The sequence below is a fragment of the Rhinopithecus bieti genome, unplaced genomic scaffold, assembly GCF_001698545.2.
Source record: "Rhinopithecus bieti isolate Rb0 unplaced genomic scaffold, ASM169854v2 scaffold_11964, whole genome shotgun sequence".
Lineage (NCBI taxonomy): Eukaryota > Metazoa > Chordata > Mammalia > Primates > Cercopithecidae > Rhinopithecus > Rhinopithecus bieti.
This window is the reverse complement of record NW_016807677.1, coordinates 6,895,282-6,914,348: the sequence shown is the minus strand read 5'-3', so window position 1 is coordinate 6,914,348 and position 19,067 is coordinate 6,895,282. Positions and strand designations below refer to the sequence as shown.

General features: G+C 41.5%; 2 protein-coding genes across 8 annotated transcripts in view; both read left to right on the top strand.

The window, feature by feature from the left end:
* Positions 1-11,504, top strand: part of DIXDC1 (DIX domain containing 1) — a 100,528-nt gene extending 89,024 nt beyond the window's left edge. For 4 of the 7 annotated variants that reach the window (XM_017883214.1, XM_017883213.1, XM_017883216.1 and 1 more), the window contains 3 exons: positions 5,625-5,730; positions 6,712-6,820; positions 7,874-9,996. In XM_017883214.1, coding sequence (XP_017738703.1) covers positions 5,625-5,730; positions 6,712-6,820; positions 7,874-7,954 — 296 coding nt within the window. In that variant the 3' untranslated portion in view covers positions 7,955-9,996. Of the gene's footprint in view, positions 1-5,624; positions 5,731-6,711; positions 6,821-7,873 lie in introns of all 7 variants that reach the window. The other 3 variants (XM_017883212.1, XM_017883215.1, XM_017883218.1) reach the window with 1 other exon arrangement.
* Positions 11,505-13,817: 2,313 nt separating this feature from the next.
* DLAT (dihydrolipoamide S-acetyltransferase) overlaps positions 13,818-19,067 on the top strand; it is a 38,287-nt gene continuing 33,037 nt past the window's right edge. Inside the window, exons 1-4 of the mRNA XM_017883195.1 lie at positions 13,818-15,121; positions 15,561-15,662; positions 16,214-16,338; positions 16,491-16,644. Coding sequence (XP_017738684.1) covers positions 14,843-15,121; positions 15,561-15,662; positions 16,214-16,338; positions 16,491-16,644 — 660 coding nt within the window. The 5' untranslated portion in view covers positions 13,818-14,842. The remainder of the gene's footprint in view (positions 15,122-15,560; positions 15,663-16,213; positions 16,339-16,490; positions 16,645-19,067) is intronic.

Genomic DNA, 19,067 nt, shown 5'->3' with positions numbered 1-19,067 from the left:
GTGGGAGTGTAAATTAGTTAAACCATTGTGGAAGAAAGTGTGGCGATTCCTAAAGGATCTAGAATAGAAATAACATTTGACCCAGCGATCCCATTACTGGATATATACCCAAAGGATTATAAATCATGCTACTATAAAGACACGTGCACACACATGTTTATTGCAGCACTATTCACAATTGCAAAGACTTGGAACCAACCCAAATGTCCATTAATGATAAACTGGATTAAGAAAATATGGCACATATACACAATGGAATACTTCACAGCCATAAAAAAGGATGAGTTCATGCCCTTTGCAGGGACATGGATAAAACTGGAAACCATCATTCTCAGCAAACTATCACAAGGACCGAAAACCAAACACTGCATGTCCTCACTCATAGGTGGGAATTTGAACAATGAGAACATTTGGACACAGGGCAGGGAACATCACACACTGGGGCCTGTCGTGGGGTGGGGGACTCGGGGAGGGATAGCATTAGGAGAAATACCTAATGTAAATGACGAGTTGATGGGTGCAGCAAACCAACATGGCACATGTATATGTATGTAACAAACCTGCACATTGTGCACATGCACCCTAGAACTTAAAGTATAATAAAAAAGAAAAAAGAAGAAAACCCTCATGAAAATCTTAGGTATAAACTTCATAAAATATGTGCAATGACTATACTGAGAACTATAAAACAAGGATGAAATAAAGATTTAAATAAACAGGGAGGTATACTATGTTTATGGATTGTAGTACTCAACATTGTTAAGATGGCCTGTTCTTCCCCAAATGATCTATAGCTTCAATGCAGTTCCAGTGAAAATCTTACCAGGCTTTTGTAGATAAAAACAAGCCAATTCTCGGCCAGGCGCTGTGGCTCAAGCCTGTAATCCCAGCACTTTGGGAGGCTGAGACAGGCGGATCACGAGGTCAGGAGATCGAGACCATCCTGGCTAACACGGTGAAACCCCGTCTCTACAAAATACAAAACTAGCCGGGCGAGGTGGCGGACACCTGTAGTCCCAGCTACTCGGGAGGCTGAGGGAGGAGAATGGCGTGAACCCGGGAGGCGGAGCTTGCAGTGAGCTGTGATCCGGCCACTGCACTCCAGCCTGGGCGATAGAGCGAGACTCCGTCTCAAAAAAACAAACAAACAAACAAACAAAAAAACAAGCCAATTCTCAAATTTATAGGAAAGAATAAGGGGACTAGAATTAACTGCCCTCCCAACCCAAATGGTGAAAAAGATGAACAATGCAGTTGGTGGACCATACGGTCTGATATCAAAACTAACTGTAAAGTTAGGGTAATCAAGACAGTGTAGTATTGGTGAATTGGTAGATAAATAGATGAGTGGAACAGCATAGAGTTAAAAATAGACACACATTTACCAGTTGATTTTCCACAATAGTGCAAAGACAATTCAATGGTAAAGGGATAGGCTTTTCAAAAAAGGTGCTAGAAAAGTTAAAGATCTATTTTTTTAAGCGAGTTTGACCTATACCTCATACCATATGCAAAAATCAACTCCAAATGGATAATAAATCTAAACTTATAAGCTATAACTATTAATCACCTGTTTTGTGGTACTTTTTAAAATCATGTATTAAATTTGTAGACACACACAAGGATATGTTTCTCAGCCATTTATCGTCTATGAGTTTTTTTTTGTACTTTTTTTTAGTAATGCCATAATACTGTAATAACTATCATTTTGTCATATGGCTTTATGTTGGGTGAGACAGGTTTTCCCTCATTACTCTTATTTTGCTTTTTTACTTGAAAAGTGTATGCAATCCAACTCATTCTTCTTCATTAGTCATCTGAATCAACTTTTCACTAGTATCATCAATGATATATTTACCAAACGAGTCTTTGCCTATTAGACCCCTGTGTAGCATTTGACATCATGATTACTCTTTCTTTGAAATTCTCCCCAAATGTGTACATAACATTTGTATTAGTCAGCTTGGGCTGCCATTGCAAAATACCTTAAACTCTCTTAAACAACATAAATTAATTTTTTCACAGTTCTGGAGGCTCGAAGTACAAGATCAGGTTGCCAGCATGGCCAGGTTTTGGTGAGGGCTCCTTGCCTGGCTTGCAGAAGGCCACCTTCTCTCTGTGTCCTCACGTGGGGGAGAGAAGGCTTTGGTATCTCTTATAAGGACACTAGTTCTATTGGATCAGGGCTCCACCCGTAGGACCTCATGTAATCTTAATTACCTCCTTAAAGGCCCTATCTCCAATATAGTCAAATAGCAGATAAGGGCTTCAACATATGAAGTTGGTGGTGGGACACAATTCAGCCCATGGCAATATTATTTTCATATTTATTTTATTGTATTGTAACTGTTTTGCTATCTCACTCCACTATACTTTTGAGCTCCTTAAGGGTGGGGATTATATCTAATTTATTTGTGTATCTCTAATACTTGATACATAATAAGGCACCCAATAAACATTTAAAATGAATAATGAGATGACATAATTCAGCTTGTGTTCCCCTGTCTTAGGTAATGGTATTACCATGTATCTGTCTTCACAGGTTGTAAATCTCAGTCATTGTTTACTTTTCCCTTTTATACACCCTGTGTTCAACTATATCCCTAGTACTAAGAATTCGACTTTCTAAAGGCCTTTCAAATCCATCCCTACTCCAGCTCCAGGGCTACATCTTTCCTATCATCATGTGTCAGATTGTTTTTATTGCCTCTTAACAGGATGTCTTAGTCAGTTGAGTTGCCATAAAGGAATACCTGAGGATAGGTAACTTAGGAGGAAAAGAGGTTTGTTTGGCTCAGAATTCTGCTGGCTGGAAGGTGGGCATCTGGTGAAAGCCTCAATCCTCTTCCACTCACGGCACAAGGCAAATGGGAGTTGGCATGTGCTAAGATTACATGGAGAGAGGAAGCAAGAGAGTGGAGGGAGGTGCCAGGCTGTTTTTAACAAGCAGTTTTGTGGGAACTAATGGGTGAGTACTCACTCCTCCTCCCCAGGGAAGGCATTAATCTAGTCTTGAGGAATCTGCCTCCATGACCCAAACACTTGCCATTAGGCCCCACCTCCAACATTGGGGATCAACTTTCAACATGAGGTGTCAGGGGACAAACACCCAAACTATCGCACAGGATTTCTGGTTTCCAGTTTGTCCCATCCAATCCATACTTTGCCACGAGATCAACTTTTCTAAAATGCCCGTCTAATCATATCACTATCTTTTAGTAACTTTCCATAGCTTAAGACTAACATCCTGAACTCTTACCCTGTCACAGTCTTTTGTGATCTGGCCTCTGCCTACTTATTTACCTCACAACTTCCCGATGTATTCATTATGCTCCAGCCTTACTAATCCACCTACAGTTTTATAAATATATGATCCCATTTCATGATTCTGCACCTGTCCTTCCCTCTTCTTGGAATACTCTTTTCAACTTCTGTATCTCATGATTTTTAAAAGGTGCTTTTAAAAAGGACTCTCCAACCACGGGCCCTTCCTGACCTGTTCCAGGTGGAATTAACCTCGTCATCTTCAGTCTTCCAATACAGCTTGTAGAAATCTGATTTTAGTGTATTGTAATTGTTTGTAATTGTATTTATCATCCATACTAAATGATAAACTCTTGCAGGTTGGAGACCACATATAGTTGATTTTTATATTCTCAAATCGAACACACAGTAGGTACTCAATAAATGTTTGCTGAATGAATGAATAAATTAAATATATAGCTTTAATGTTAAAAGTGAATATTTTATTTATTCAACAACCACTGTGTGGTGGGCACTGTGCTAGATGCTGGGGCAAAGGAGAATTATGGCATGTAGGTTACAATAATTGGCATTCTTTTGTTTTTTTGGAGACGGAGTTTCACTTTGTCACCAAGGCTTGAGTGCAGTGGCTCGATCTCCGCTCCCTGCAATCTCTGCCTCCCGGGTTCAAGTGATTCTCTGGCCTCAGCCTCCCGAGTAGCTGGAACTACAGGCGCACGCCACCACGCCTGGCTGATTTTTTATATTTTAGTAGAGACGGGGTTTCACCATGTTGCCCAGGCTGGTCTCGAACTCCTGAGCTCAGGCAGTCTGCCCACCTTGACCTCCCAAAGTGCTAAGATTACAGGCGTGAGCCACCGTGCCTGGCCAATTGGCATTCTTTGAAGAAAAACTCTGAAAACAGACTGAATGCCATTTCTGTACAAAGAGGTGAAGTTCCTTTGTCTTTTTCCCTTCTATTAATTCATCCTTCATACTCCTTATTTTAAACCCCCTCCCAGAACTACTGTTATGTGGCTGCCAATCTGACTACCTAGAATAAGTTAAGAGGAAGATCAGTATAGGTGGAATAGCAGGAGATATTTTAGTAACAGTTACTAGTTTTTGATAAAAGTGTCTGATTTGTCATTTCTCCTATGAAAGTCATAATTACAAGGACTCATACTTTTCCAAAAGTACCTTTTTAAAAGATAGAGACAGTCCAGGTGCAGTGGCCCATGCCTGTAATCCCAATAGTTTGGGAGGCCAAGGTGGGTGGATTACTTGAGGCAGGGAGTTCAAGACCAGCCTGGCCAACATGGCAAAACCTTGTCTCTACTAAAAATACAAAAATTAGCTGGGCGTGGTGGCACACACCTGTTATCGCAGCTACTCGGGAGGCTGAGGCACAAGAATGACTTAAACCCGGGAGGTGGAGGTTGCAGTGAGCTAAGATTGTGCCACTGCACTCTAGCCTGGGCGATAGAGCGAGACTCTGTCTTTTTTTTTTTTTTGCTGGGGGGACGGAGTGTTGCTCTATCACCCAGGCTGGAGTGCAGTGGCGCCATCTCGGCTCACTGCAACCTCCACCTCCCGGGTTCAAGCAGTTCTCTGCCTCAGCCTCCCAAGTAACTGGGATTACAGGCGTGCACCACCACGCCCAGCTAACTTTTGTATTTTTAGTAGAGACGGGATTTCACCATGTTGGCCAGGCTGTTCTTGAACTCCTGACCTCCTGATCCACCTGCCTCGGCCTCCCAAAGTGTTGGAAAATACAGGCGTGAGTCACTGCACCCGGCGAGACCTTGTCTTAAAAAAAAAAAAAAGTGTATCAAGAAACCTGTGTTAAAGACCATGGCATCAACACTATAAATCTTAAGTTGCTAAGGTTCTGTACCTCTTAGACTGGGAGCATGAGCCCCTTGGGATCTGAGTTTCTAAGGTTGCTTTGCTTCTGTGGTTCTTGTTCCTATCGACTTTTCTTTCTATGAGTTACATGAGTATTCTCTACTACGGACCCCCAAAACCTAAATATTGGCATAGTCTACAGCTTCTGCGGTGTGTCTGCCCTCCCTGGCTGAAATCTTGCCATGCTTCTCTGTCCTTTTTTGATCTTTAGCAATGACACCTGTTCTATCAGTGGCTCTTCCCCTACTATGAGTGAGGAATGATCAGTCCTCGCGATAGTGTCCATGTCTGAAGCAAGTGGTGCTTGTGGTCCTAGGCAATCATAGCATATGGACATGGTGTTTGGCAAGGGTGTGAGAGCTATGGGCTGTGACCTCGGGCAGCTTTGTTCTCCCGGAACATTTTGAATAACTGCAGATGGGTGGTTTGGAGCAAATGAATGTTCTAACCACAGAGTCTCTTTCTCATTGTAGAGTTGCCTCACTCACAGAGCTCTCCAACTGTCAGCAGCACCTGTACTAAAGTGCTCTATTTCACTGACCGGTCACTTACGCCCTTCATGGTCAATATACCAAAGAGGTGAGATTCTGGGATCATTATACTTCACTGTAAAGAAGGAAAGGAAGGCAGAACCTCATTAGTTACTGCCCATATGAGCAGCTGGAAGGTGTTTGAGAAGCAGTATAGTTAGATCTCACTATAGTGAGATGAGCCAGAGAGATAGAGATTCTAGTTTCAGCTTTGCCACTATTCGGTGGTATTATAAAAGACAAGTCATGATCTACTACTACATACAGGTACAACAATAGTACTTCCAATCCTGATAACTATGCAAATATTGCTCTGCATTTGGAAGAATCTTTTTTTTTTTTTTAAGTGTTCAAAATAGCTCCTGCTGATACAATGGATTGCAGCCTGGCACTCACTCCAGGACTATGACTAATTGATCTTTGTTACTATTCAATGACTGCAACTAATCCCTATTGAGAAATTATGTTGAAAACCTTCCAAAAAGTTAATGTGCTTCCTTTTAAGGGAAATGGTTTTGAAATAAAAGTATTTAAACTCTGCAACCAACTATTGAGAGAGGTTATAGGATTTTCTTTACCTAGACAGTCTGCTTATTTAGTCTGGGTTAGACGCCAGCTTCCTAAAGATAGAGGGATAAAGATGGTGATACTTGATTTGATTCTACCATCCTAGAGAATTGGGATATTGTAGCAAAGAAGAAAATCAAGAGAACTTTGATATGTTTATGGCTATTCAACAAATTTGATTTCAGGGACTTTATGTCTTATTTCCAGAGAAAAGTGATTTGGCTCCTGAAGCAATAAGTCAATTTTAAATTCTCACATCACCCCATATTTATACTGTTTTCATTCCCTAGTGATGACTGGTTCTCCAGCCTCTGCTGCTTTAGTCATCTGGGTTATCAGGGGCAGTGACCTAATGAGGGGCTATTTCTGCTTATTGACTTTGGCAGGGGGCTGGGTTTAAAGTTAACATCTTATCTTTCCAGCTATTGATCAACAGTCTATTTTAGTGCTCTTTGTGTTGCAGGTTGGAGGAGGTGACACTAAAGGATTTTAAAGCAGCTATTGATCGGGAAGGGAATCACCGGTATCACTTCAAAGCACTGGATCCTGAGTTTGGCACTGTCAAAGAGGAGGTAAAGAATCTCTGGGGAGTCTATATGGTACTGTTTCTTTCTGAACCCTGAAGCCTCCTGTTCAAGCACTGGTGTCCAGAAGTACATGACTTCCCTGACCAGGTCGGAGGAATTTGCGAGAGCCTCAGACCATGGTCTGATTACCCAAGTGGTCATAGAATAGTCCAAGATGTTGATAGGTTCTTTAGTTGTAGGACTTCATCATTTGACCAAGAACTTGGATATAATTTTTATTTTAAATTATTTTGTTAGGGAAAATAAAGAACCTAAGACAATAATTTTCCATCTGTAGCCAAATCTTAGAAAACTTCTTGCTTCCTATGTAGAGCAAAATAAACAGGCATGGATATATGGAACTGTGTATTTCTCATAATGAAATCAAGGAACTTCTAGGGAGTTATGTATGCTTATGCCCAAGTCCTTGAGTAAGTATTTTCTTAGCCTACACGTCTCTTTATAATCCATTTGTCAAAGACAGACTTTTTGGGGGGGAATACAGTTCTGGGTTATATAGTATTACAAGTGGATTCACTGCAGTTACAGAATGAAAAAAAGTTATTATAGAAAAAGTAAAATTTTATTTTGTAAACATTTCCTCAGTGAAATGTTTTAATAACCCTGTTTTATTAGTGGCTTAGGAAATGAGTTGAATGAATTAATGAAAATAACTGCCATTTGAGAAATATGTTGTCTTTTTTCCCCACCCTTCTTTATATTGCCTGGTACCTAAATTTTCCACTTTCTCATTTTTAAAATACTTACACTACTTCTTTTCTCTAAGAAGCCCAAAGTACTTTGTGATTGGTAATTTATTAATTCTTACAAATCTCTATGAGCAAAGTAGTATTAGGGATTTTTTAAAACTATTTCATAGGTCTGGATCTAAGAAAAAAATAAAATATCAGTTGCAGTTCTAGGGACAAGACCAAAAGGACATAGACTCTTAACTCAAGGTTTTCTTCTATATGTTCAAGGTCTTATTTTTATTAGCAGCAATTGTTTAGTGAGTGAGATTCCCTGTTTTCCTTGTGGCTTTTTTTTTTTTTTTTCTAGATTTTCCATGATGATGATGCCATCCCTGGATGGGAAGGGAAAATTGTAGCTTGGGTAGAAGAAGACCATGGAGAGAATTAATGCCAAGTATCAGATTGAGGGCTTATGGAACCTGGTCACTCCCTGGCTGCTTCACTCAGGAAAGGGAACTAAAACCAGAATACGCTAAGAAGTTTCTAGTTTGTATGCCAAAACAGAAGCTTCTCCAAGTATGATGGCCACAGGTCAGTCCTATTTCTGTGCCTGGCATATCTGGTACTTAAAATTCTGTCCAAATGTAGACCATGGGTTCATCTGGAGTTCCTTGTCCGTGGGAACACAGTGTTCTATTCTACTCTGAGGACAACAAACCGAAGGCCTTAAACGATGGGGATGGATGATCCCGCCTCTATAGGGGCATGGCTGCTATTATCTGGAAACTAGGAATTGGATGCATCACTCCTGTGTGTTACAGTATTATTTTAATTGGCTTCAATGGTTGCAGCAATCAGAGTCCCAGCGTTTGTACTCACAGACAAGGCAAAGGTACCAGCTTTTCTGTTTCTTTGAACCTACTGCAAACCAAGAATAACTATGAGGTGGTACCAAAGATGAAAGCCCAGTCTTCAGTAATCTTTTGAACCGGACATGGATGGTGCTGAATTGTTGCTTGGATGGAAAAAGGGCTGCCCATATTGTGCTACACTATGCTAAAACTGTAATTTAGTAAGACCTTGGGCTGCCTCTTCTGTCTTAACTGGTTCTGCAGCTTGTCCTTTTGCCCACATAGGGCCTATTATGTACTGTTAGTTTTCTCTGGGGACTCTTTAACTTTAGAGCCATTTCTTTTTCTTCAAACCGATGAACTTTGTGTTTGAAAGGCCTAAGGAGTGAAAAGCTCCTTGAAAATCCAGGCGGGTATGGAAAGGTGCTGCTACCCATATCTTTTTGACTTTCTTTGTTTCATGACTTTAACTCATGGCATCTCCTTTGTAGTAAAAGGAGACAGACCATTAATTTCAGCATTTCTTTGTGATTTATAAGTACTGAGCATGAAGTACTTGTCTGCCCCTCCTCATTTCAAGGCCAGTTATTTTCTATTTATGTAATTAGTCTAGGCTGATCCTTTAGGGCACAATAGAAACCATGGGGCATGGAGCATGAGTTGTGAATGGCAGGGATCATTCTGGGTAAGAAAAACCTAGAATCATTTCTCATGTGCAACATTGTCAAGTGAAGAAGCTAACAGTTCAACTGCAGAGATTATTTGATAACCTGGGTTTTCTCATTCATCCATCAAGCACCATCAACCAATCAGCCATTATTATTTATATTATGTATTACCAAAAGCAGTCTGTCTGCCTGTGACCTCCAGTGTACACTGCCAAACACAAGAGTAGGACACATCCCTTCTGGGTTCTTGACCTGTCTGTCTCCAATTCATCTCCCCTTTTCACTCCCTGGCTCACTCAACAAACTACTCTTTAGAGCTCTGAGATGACATCTTGTTGTTTTATATAGATGTGTCTTTTAAAAATAGTTCATGTTTGGAGAATTCTTTTGTACTCATTTGCTTTTTGTCTGAGAACCATGTCTATTTTTATAACTGGAGTGTGAGTTCTGTATCTTCTCACATTCTGTATACTGTATCCATTTTCTAGAGAACCCAGTAGCTTTTATACAGTCTCTTCTTACCACCCCTTGTGGTTTCAGAACAAGCTTTATTTTATTACGAGTATACTAATGACAACTAATTCCTGTTCCAATTCTACCTGTTTTAGTTGTGAAGGTAGTTTTGTGTAATCCAGTTGATTGCTCCTCTGGCAGAGAGGACCTCAAAAGACACTTGATGTCTTTCATGTAAGTTTACCTGGTCTTTTCCTATTGAAGAATTTTTCATCAGAAACGATTGGGAAAGTTTGGGAAAGTCAGCCAAAAGAAAGAATTCATTTCGAAAGCAAACAGAAGAAAACAGTATATTCTCTCAGTTTTTCCCCAGGAAGGCTGGAGAAGAAGTCCTCATGTCACCAGTTTCTCTGTTGCATGAATTTTAGTGTTTTGCTATAAGACAGCATGAGGGCTATCAGGCCAAAATTCATTATTGCATTTCCAATACAGTTTGTCTTGAATGTCTGTCTCTTAAACCAATTTTTACTTGTCAGTTTTCTCTCAGCAAACAATCTTACTGTTATGTGGAATTTTAACTTTTCAGAGAAAATTTCCAAAGTCCTCTACCTTATTTGGCTTTTATCTCTGTCTTTTGGAAAAGGAGCTACATGGCCTCAGTGCCTCCATACCAAGCTAAAGTTGAGTTCATGGGAGAACATTGAGTTCATTTTTTTCCCCTTTAGCTAGGTAATCTCATATACCACAGGTACATGACCAAGCATCTCTGCTAGAGGATGTACCTCTCATAACTCCTGTGTAAAATGAGGATCCTGTTGGTGATCTTCATTCTAGTTTCCAAAGCCAGAGGAGCCTTCTGAGCAGAAGTATGCAAGACTGATTCTGTTTGGAACAGTTTCCTATTTGGCTGCATTCTAGGAGGCCTCCTGACTTACTCATAGTATTGTGCCCTGGTGGCATTGGTGGGGTAGCTTGTCTTGCTACTTGCTAAAGTTCTTTTTCTTTGAGAAAACTGAGGAACCAGAATGCTTAAGAGTTCATAAAATAATCTCTAAACCATGTTAGGTTAAAACAAAATGACCATCTCACAAAAACGAGTTTAGTTGAATGCTCAATTCCTTACAAAATCTTCATTTAAGGCTGAGTGTGGTGGCTCATGCCTGTAATCCCAGCACTTTGGGAGGCCGACGCAGGAAGACTGCTTGAGCCCAGGAGTTCAAGACCAACCTGGGCAACATAGCAAGACTCCATCTCTACTAAGAAATTTTATTACAAAAGTAGCTGGGGATGGTGGCACATACCTGTAGTCGCAGCTACTCAGGAGGTTGAGGTGGGAAGATTGCTTAAGCACAGAAGTTTGAGTTTGCAGTGAGCTGATCATGCCACTGCACTCTAGCCTAGGCTACAGAGCAGGACCCCATCTCCAAAAAAAAAAAAAAAAAAAGTCATTTAAAACTGAAGAATGTTCTCTTCTTGCTCAGTTCCCTAAATTAGCTGGGGGGATTGGGACACTTTACAATTTTACATTTTAAATTTGAAGAATTTGTTTTAAACTTACTTGGTAATGGCAATTCTACTTACCAACTTTTCAGCTCTTTTTGACCAGGATGGTTGCAAATTAGGGAAAATATCTTTACACTCTTTATCCAATCCAAGAGGACTCTAATTACTTAAAAGCATTTAGGTCATAATTAAAATTATTTTCACTGTTTCCATAAAATAAGCATTATGATTGCACACTCATTCTGTCTGAATTTACGTAAGAGGTATAGCTTGCTTAAAATACATATATATGTAAAGTTATATTTTCTTAGAAACATGGATGTTTGCAGCCATTGCTTTCAAAGAGATTATTACTGTGTATTCTCCCTGTTTTACAATATGTTTTCATGAAGACTTTGTTACACCAGAGGCTTCTGATTATGAAAGTGATAACCAGTTTTAACTGCCAGTATGTACCAGATTTGTGAATTAATTTAAAAAACCACGAACTATGAATAAAATGGAGTTTGCAAACTAAATATCATTAATGATTTTCACTTGTGTTTATTGATGAGATTAATCAATAAAGCCATTTACATTTAGTGAAAACAAATTTCCTCAAGTGATCTCCCTGGTAGCATGTTTACTCACTATGTGGAGTGGCGATAAGGATTACTTTATTGCTACAGATATTTTACAATTAGTATTTCTGTGTAAGTACATAGGCTATTTCAAGGACAATTTAGCACTTATTTTGAAATTATATGTAAACATGCAAACAAATAAGAACCCAAGAGTATAAACTCTATGACAAAAGTCATGTATGCAAACATTAAGAACTCTTTCAGAAATGTGTATTTAAAATGACCAGAATTCCCAAATCATTTGAAAGCTGCCTCTTAAATGCCTCTTATCACTTCAACTTAAATGTTTGCTATATTAAATTCTTTATCCCTGAGTGCCTTCGACTTCCAATTATGTATTTTCAACTATTAATTTGCTATCCCATTATGTTAAAATTAAATGTGTACATAACTCAAAATCTTTCACTACCAACTAACTTCTCTTTCTCAGTATCAGTGATACCACCATTCTCTAAGTCTCTCTACTTCAAACCTTTGAGTCTTGAGTCTCCTTTTCCATAATTTACTTTATCCAATCTGTTTAGTAGAATTCAAGCTTGTTCTCTCAGGACTGATCTGACAAACCTAAACATTCCTAGCCCACCTCTGGTGTAAGCTTGCCATCTCTGGACTGTTTGAGCTATACATTCCTATAATTTAGCTACACTTAAGTCAAAACTATATTCAGGGCACAAACTCGCTATTCTGTGAAAAATGCAAAACAGGGTTTAAGCAAGCATACCTAAGTGCACAGCAGATCCTGCAGATCACCTCATACTTTATACCAAAGGCTAATTTAGATCCAGTTATTGTCAGGCCTCTGAGCCCAAGCTAAGCCATCATATCCCCAGCGACCTGCACGTACACATCCAGCTGGCCTGAAGCAACTGAAGATCCACAGAAGTGAAAATAGCCTTAACTGATGACCTTCCACCATTGTGATTTGTTTCTGTCCCACCCTAACTGATCGATGTACTTTGTAATCTCCCCCACCCTTAAGAAGGTTCCTCCTCATAATCTCCCCTACCCTTAAGAAGTTTCTTTGTAATTCTCCCCACCCTTGAGAATGCACTTGGTGAGCTTTACCCCCTGCCCCCAAACATTGCTCTTAACTCCACCGCCTATCCCAAAACCTGTAAGAACTGATGATAATCCCATCACCCTTGCTGACTCCTTTTTTGGACTCAGCCCACCTGCACCCTGGTGAAGTAGACAGCCTTGTTGCTCACACAAAGCCTGTTTGGTGATCTCTTCACATGGACGTGTGAAATAGTTATTAAGTTCAAATGCAGCAAAAGCAGCAAGATATTTTAGCCAACTCAAAAACATTTTTATAATAATTTATAAATCCTGGATGGGCTTGTGGCTCACCCCTGTAATCTCAGCACTTTGGGAGGCCGAGGTGGGTGGATCACCTGAAGTCAGAGTTTGAGACCAGCCTGACTAACATGGTAAAACTCCCTATCTACTAAAAATACAAAATCAGCTGGGCATGGTGGCACGTACCTGTAATCCCAGCACTCGGGAGGCTGAGGCAGGAGAATCACTTGAACCTGGGAGGAGGTTGCAGTGAGTTGGGATCATGCCACTGCACTCCAGCCTGGGCGACAGTGAGACTCCATCCCCAAATAATAGTAAAAATTTATAAGTCCTTTCACTAATTACAATTTTTCTTCCATTGCTTCTTCCAATTGTTAATTCGTAAGTTGTACATAATTGTAACAATATAATTGCCCTCCTCTTCATATTATTTCAAATATGCCTTTTCATTTAATCTGTAAATTTTATATTTCTCAATTATATTGCTTACATATTATTCTGATAGGCAGCTGTACCTGCTTAAACATTCCAATTTAAGTAGGCATGAAATAGTATATCCAATCTGTTTTACTTTTCCAAATTAATTGTTAGCAAGATTAGGCTTTTTTTTTTTTAAGAGATGGTTGTCTCAATATGCTGCCCAGGCCGGTCTCAAACTCTTGGGCTCAAGTGATTCCCCCACCTCAGCCTCTCAAGTATTGCTGGGACTACAGGCATGCACCACCGCTCCTGGCTAAAATCTTGTTTTAAACAATTTTTTTCCCTCCAACTTCTTGTGTTCTTGGTGTTCTCTAACCATCTGTACACTGGGGAGGTGGTGATACACAGCACATGCTTCCTCCTTATTTAATGTCACCTTCAGAAACGATATGTTTTCTAATTAAAAGACAACTTTACAAGAGAAGCGTACCTAACAAAACGTCTAGATGACTTTTTGTTCATTGATTCAAAAGACACAATCAGCCCCTGCTATTTAGTGGATACTAAGCTCTGGGGCTACATGGAAGAACCACGCAGACACTCTTCCTGCCTTCAACAGCTTACAGTTCAGTTTTGGTAGCAAACATTTGAAACATAACGAAGCTTTTGGTTACTTAAAAGAATTCTATGGTGTTGGGGGTAACACAAACCTGTTTTGTAAACCTGTATCTTTATACAGGGAATATGCTTAATCTTGCTACAGTATACAGGAATGCGGGAATGTATCTTCCTCTGGGCTGCCTTTCGTACCACCTGGCTGGATGGAACACCTGTTCACTCCACTTTCCACTTGGGCTACAAACCTGAAATGAAATCTTTGCGACCAATACAGCCTGCGCGGGGCGGGGCCCAGTCCATCCCCCTTCGGATGCGCAGAAGCAGAGGTCACCACGCCGGACCCCTGGATTTCCTCGCGGGCGGTTCCCCACTCCTTCACCACCCCAGGGCTTCAAGACCCCCGCCCTTTGGCCTGAGGCTCCCACTGCCCTAGCCAGTTCCCGGGCTCACTTCCAGCTTTTCCGGAAAGCTTGGCTACGCCCCCCGGCCCAGACTCTCAGGCCACTCGGCCGCGATTAACCCGCGTCTCTGTGCCTTTTTAGGCCCCTCCCTCTCAGTCGTGCCCTTTCCGTGTCTTAGGCGCTGTCTCACACTTTCGGATGCCTCCCCTAGGACCCCACCACTTTCCGCCCGTTTCCGTCTGTTATTTGTCCCCAACTTGCGCCCGCACAGGCCCCTCTGGAACGCCCCTGCCGCGTGAGTGCCCCTCGTCCCCGCTCAGGAGAGGAAGAGTCTGCGTGCCGCGCATTTCTGGCCTGGGGAGCGGGTGGAGTAAACCTGCGGGAACCATTTTACGACAACGTGCGGCTGTGCGGCCTGGCTGACGGCAAAGCCGCGCTGCTCTTGGAGAGGTCACTCCGGAGACGGCGTTGGTGTTGGGGTGTGGGGGGTTGGTGGCACTATGTGGCGCGTCTGTACGCGACGGGTCCAGAATGTAGCCCCATGGGCGGGACTCGAGGCTCGGTGGACGGCCTTGCAGGAGGTGCCCGGAACTCCACGAGTGTCCTCGCGATTTGGCCCGGCTCCGGCTCGTCGCAACAGCGTGACTGCAGGGTATGGAGGGGTCCGGGCACTGTGCGGCTGGACCCCCAGCTCCGGGGCCACGCCGCGGAACCGCTTACTGCTGCAGCTTTTGGGGTCGCCCGGCCGCCGCTGTTACAGTCTTCCCCCGCATCAGAAGGTGAGCCCTAGACCCGCCCTTCTCGGATCCCCGTTGTCCTTCAGAGCTGACTGGATGCCTGCAGGATCCTCCTTGAGAGGCCTCCTTGATCCTCCAACCATTCCCAGTATCTGCTTTCGTCCTTTGTCCAGTAGTCAGCTTTGGCTCCTTAGCTTCCCTCTGATGATCTATTCCATTGAAAGGAAAGCTTCAAGACTGGGGCTGTATGCGATTGTCTGCCGAGGTTCATGCTTTGTGAGACCCGTAGGACTAGGGAGGAGAAAGCCTGTCACTGGAAATTGCTAACTTCTCGTGGGCAGGAACTGCCTTGGTATCCCTAGTTCCCAGTGTGTAATGGAACTGGATACACTTTGCATGAAATTAAATTGAATGAAATTTTAAGCCAGACTGAGAGTTAGGTAGCCCTTTAAAATTTAATGTTTCTTCTTTTCTCTTCCAGGTTCCGTTGCCTTCTCTTTCCCCTACAATGCAGGCAGGCACCATAGCCCGTTGGGAAAAAAAAGAGGGAGACAAAATCAACGAAGGTGACCTAATTGCAGAAGTAAGTTGTTTTAAAATAACGGAGATGAGTTTGAGGAGACGGGCTTTGCCGAACTGACTGAACATTGACTTTCTGGATGTGTAGTTACCCCTTTGTTTAAGAAACTGAAGTGTTTTTCACAACTGGATGTTAGACAAGATTGGTTGGATAAGTTGTCAGCAGCTGGCCAAACTGATATTTAGCCAAGGCGTTTCTAAAGTAATTTCTTCTTTCAAATCTGTTGTAGTGGCCTTATTGTCACATGAACTGTATCATTCTAGACACAAAGGCCAAGCTGGCCAACATGGTGAAACCCCGTCTCTGCTAAAAATACAAAAATCTGCTGGGCATGGCAGCCTGTACCTGTAATCCTAGCTACTCAGTAGACTGAGGCAGGAGAATCGCTTGAACCTGGGACGGGGAGGTTGCAGTGAGCCGAGATTGCACCACTGCACTGCAGCCTTGGTGACAGAGTGAGACTGTCTGTCTCAAGAAAAAAAAAATGCTAGACACAAGCTAATAAACTATATATCGACAGTATAAACCTTAGCTGCTGCTTTTTGTGTTAAAAGGTTGAAACTGATAAAGCCACTGTTGGATTTGAGAGCCTGGAGGAGTGTTATATGGCAAAGATACTTGTTGCTGAAGGTACCAGGGATGTTCCCATTGGAGCGATCATCTGTATCACAGTTGGCAAGTGAGTAATGCACTCATAATTTATGGAACTTCATTGCTTGGTGGAGTATTTTACCCAGAATTGAGAATTAGGAGTTAAAGACTATTTTTTAAGACTACTTTTGTGAAAGTTGAATTTGCCCATTATATTTATACATTCTTTCTTTTCCTTAGGCCTGAGGATATTGAGGCTTTTAAAAATTATACATTGGATTCCTCAGCAGCACCTACCCCACAGGCGGCCCCAGCACCAACCCCTGCTGCCACTGCTTCGCCACCTGTACCTTCTGCTCAGGCTCCTGGTAGCTCATATCCCCCTCACATGCAGGTGAGGCTCAGCCTTTGAGTGTTTGCTCTAGGTGATTTATTACTTACTTTTTTTCATAGATGGCTACTACATCTTGGAAACTGACATTAAATGTGGTTAGTTAGGTCTTGTCATTTAGGAGTATATAGAAATTTAAACATGAAGATTGACAACTTTTCTTCCTGGTTGTTATTTCCAGTTATACGAATTTGAACAGTTCCTGTAACCTTTCTCAGCCTCAGTGTAGTACACAGGGTAATTCGTGGCACTTTTCATTCAAGAACATTACATTACAGATTTTGAGGATGATTTTTACTAACATCTGTTCCCTGTATAATTAGAGTTTATAGTAGGCTGTGTTAGTCTGTTTTACTCTGGCATAAAGAAATACCTAGGGCTAGATAATTTGTAAAGAAAAAAAGGTTTATTTGGCTCATGGTTCTGCAGGCTATACAAGAAGCACGGCGCCAGCATCTGTTTCTCTTGTGGCCTCAGGAAGCTTATAATCATGGTGGAAGGTGGAAGGGAAAGGGTGGTGTGTCACATAATGAGAGAGGGTGCAAGAGACAGAGGGGAGTAGGTACCAGGCTCTTCATAGCAATCAGATTTCCCCTTAACTCATTGCCATGGGGCATGCACCAGGCCATTCATGAGGGATCCTCCTCCAACACCCAGACACCTCCCACCAGACCCCATCTCTAACACTGCGGATCATATTTCTTTTTTATTTTTCCACATAGAAAAAAAACTTTATTTACACAATCTTGGATTCTGAATTTCCGATACTTCCAGGGTCTCTTGATCAAATGGGGCAGCAGCAGGTAGGGAAGCAAACACAGGGGCCAGTCCAGATTATCTTACTCAAGAACACCACCAAGAAGAAGGGAAGGCCTAATTCAGTTTTGATCTGGACTACATCTCCTCACACTTTGAGATCACCACAGGTAGCTTGGGCTTATTGTTAGGGCCTGTGGGAACATTCTCAATCTTTCTCATCACTAGAAGTCCATCGATGAGTTTTCCAAACATTATATGCTTCCCATCCAGCCAGTCGCACTTAGAGCAGGTGATAAAGAACTGACAGCCATTTGTGCTGGAACCACTGTTTGCCACGGAAAACAGGCCTGGAGCTGAGTGTCTTAAGTTTAAAATTTTTGTCTGCAAATGGCTCCTGGTAATTACTGGCAACTCCAATACCATCTCCAGTAACAAAATCTCCACCCTGAGTTATGAACTCCTTTATGACCCTGTGGAAAGTGCTTCCTTTGTATCCTGTTGGAACCCCGTCTTTTCTGAATTCTCTAGCGTAGAACTGCGCAAAGTTCTCGGCCGTCTTAGGCACAACTCTGCAAAGAGCTTGATCTTTGTGCAGCCAACTTCCCGACTGCCATTGCTGACATCAAAGAACACCATGGGGGTTAGCAGGCCTTGAATTTGCCACCACCATGGCTCCAACCTGGAAGCAGAAGTCGGGGATCCTATTTCGTCATGAGATTTGGAAGGGACAAACATCCAAGCTGTGTCATAGGTGTCAAGTGCTGTCTGTTGAATGAAAGTCCCCAGTTGGTGTTCTTTTGACATGTGGTGATCTATTTTCCAAGAGTAGGTGAAGTAATCCAGTAGTATTAGTAAATGAGAAAACTGATAAAAATTAAGTGTAAGATACACATATGTAATAGCGTTGCAACAAAGTTGAAGGCAGTGAATGTAATCACTGTTGATTGTGCTAACTAAATCAGTTTCTAAGAAACTAAGTCAGTTTATTAGGTATTAGGGTTATCTTCTGTATATTTATGTGCTTTAGATGTTACAAGTGGATAAAAATCCAGCCATCCTTTTCTAAATAATTCTGACTAGCATTTCTTCTGAATCTAGTTTATTTGTAGAAATTTTTGTATAGGAATCATTTTCTTCTTTGGAAATAATGTTCTACTCCGTGGTTTGTTAGTAACAATCATTTAGGATTTTTGCTTGGTGTTCAGTTCACACGTGTATTACATGCTGTTCGGCAGATTCTCTCTCATGATACAAGACTGACTTAATTTTCCTCTACTTTGTGTCTGTAGCTTTGTGTGCATGTGTTAGAGTTTTACCTTAATTATTCTTTAAGATACTGAATTGCATTCTGAATCTCTGATATTGTTCTTTAAGATACCGTATAGAGATTATTGACTTCACTGTTTCTTAAGAAGCAGATGAAGATGGCAAATTCTGAACAAAAAAAGCACTTACAATTTTTTTTCTAAGGCTTGTCTTAATTTTTTTCCCCTCTCTGGAAACATCTTCAATTAAAATTATTTTCCCCTCTGCATAATCCTGTTGCTAATCAGATACAGAAGACAAAGAGGATAGCAAATGAATCCAAATTCAGTGGACACACAAGCCATATAAATAGTAAAGCAATTTTAAATTTAAATAGGCATTCTGATGTTTGGATTTTATTG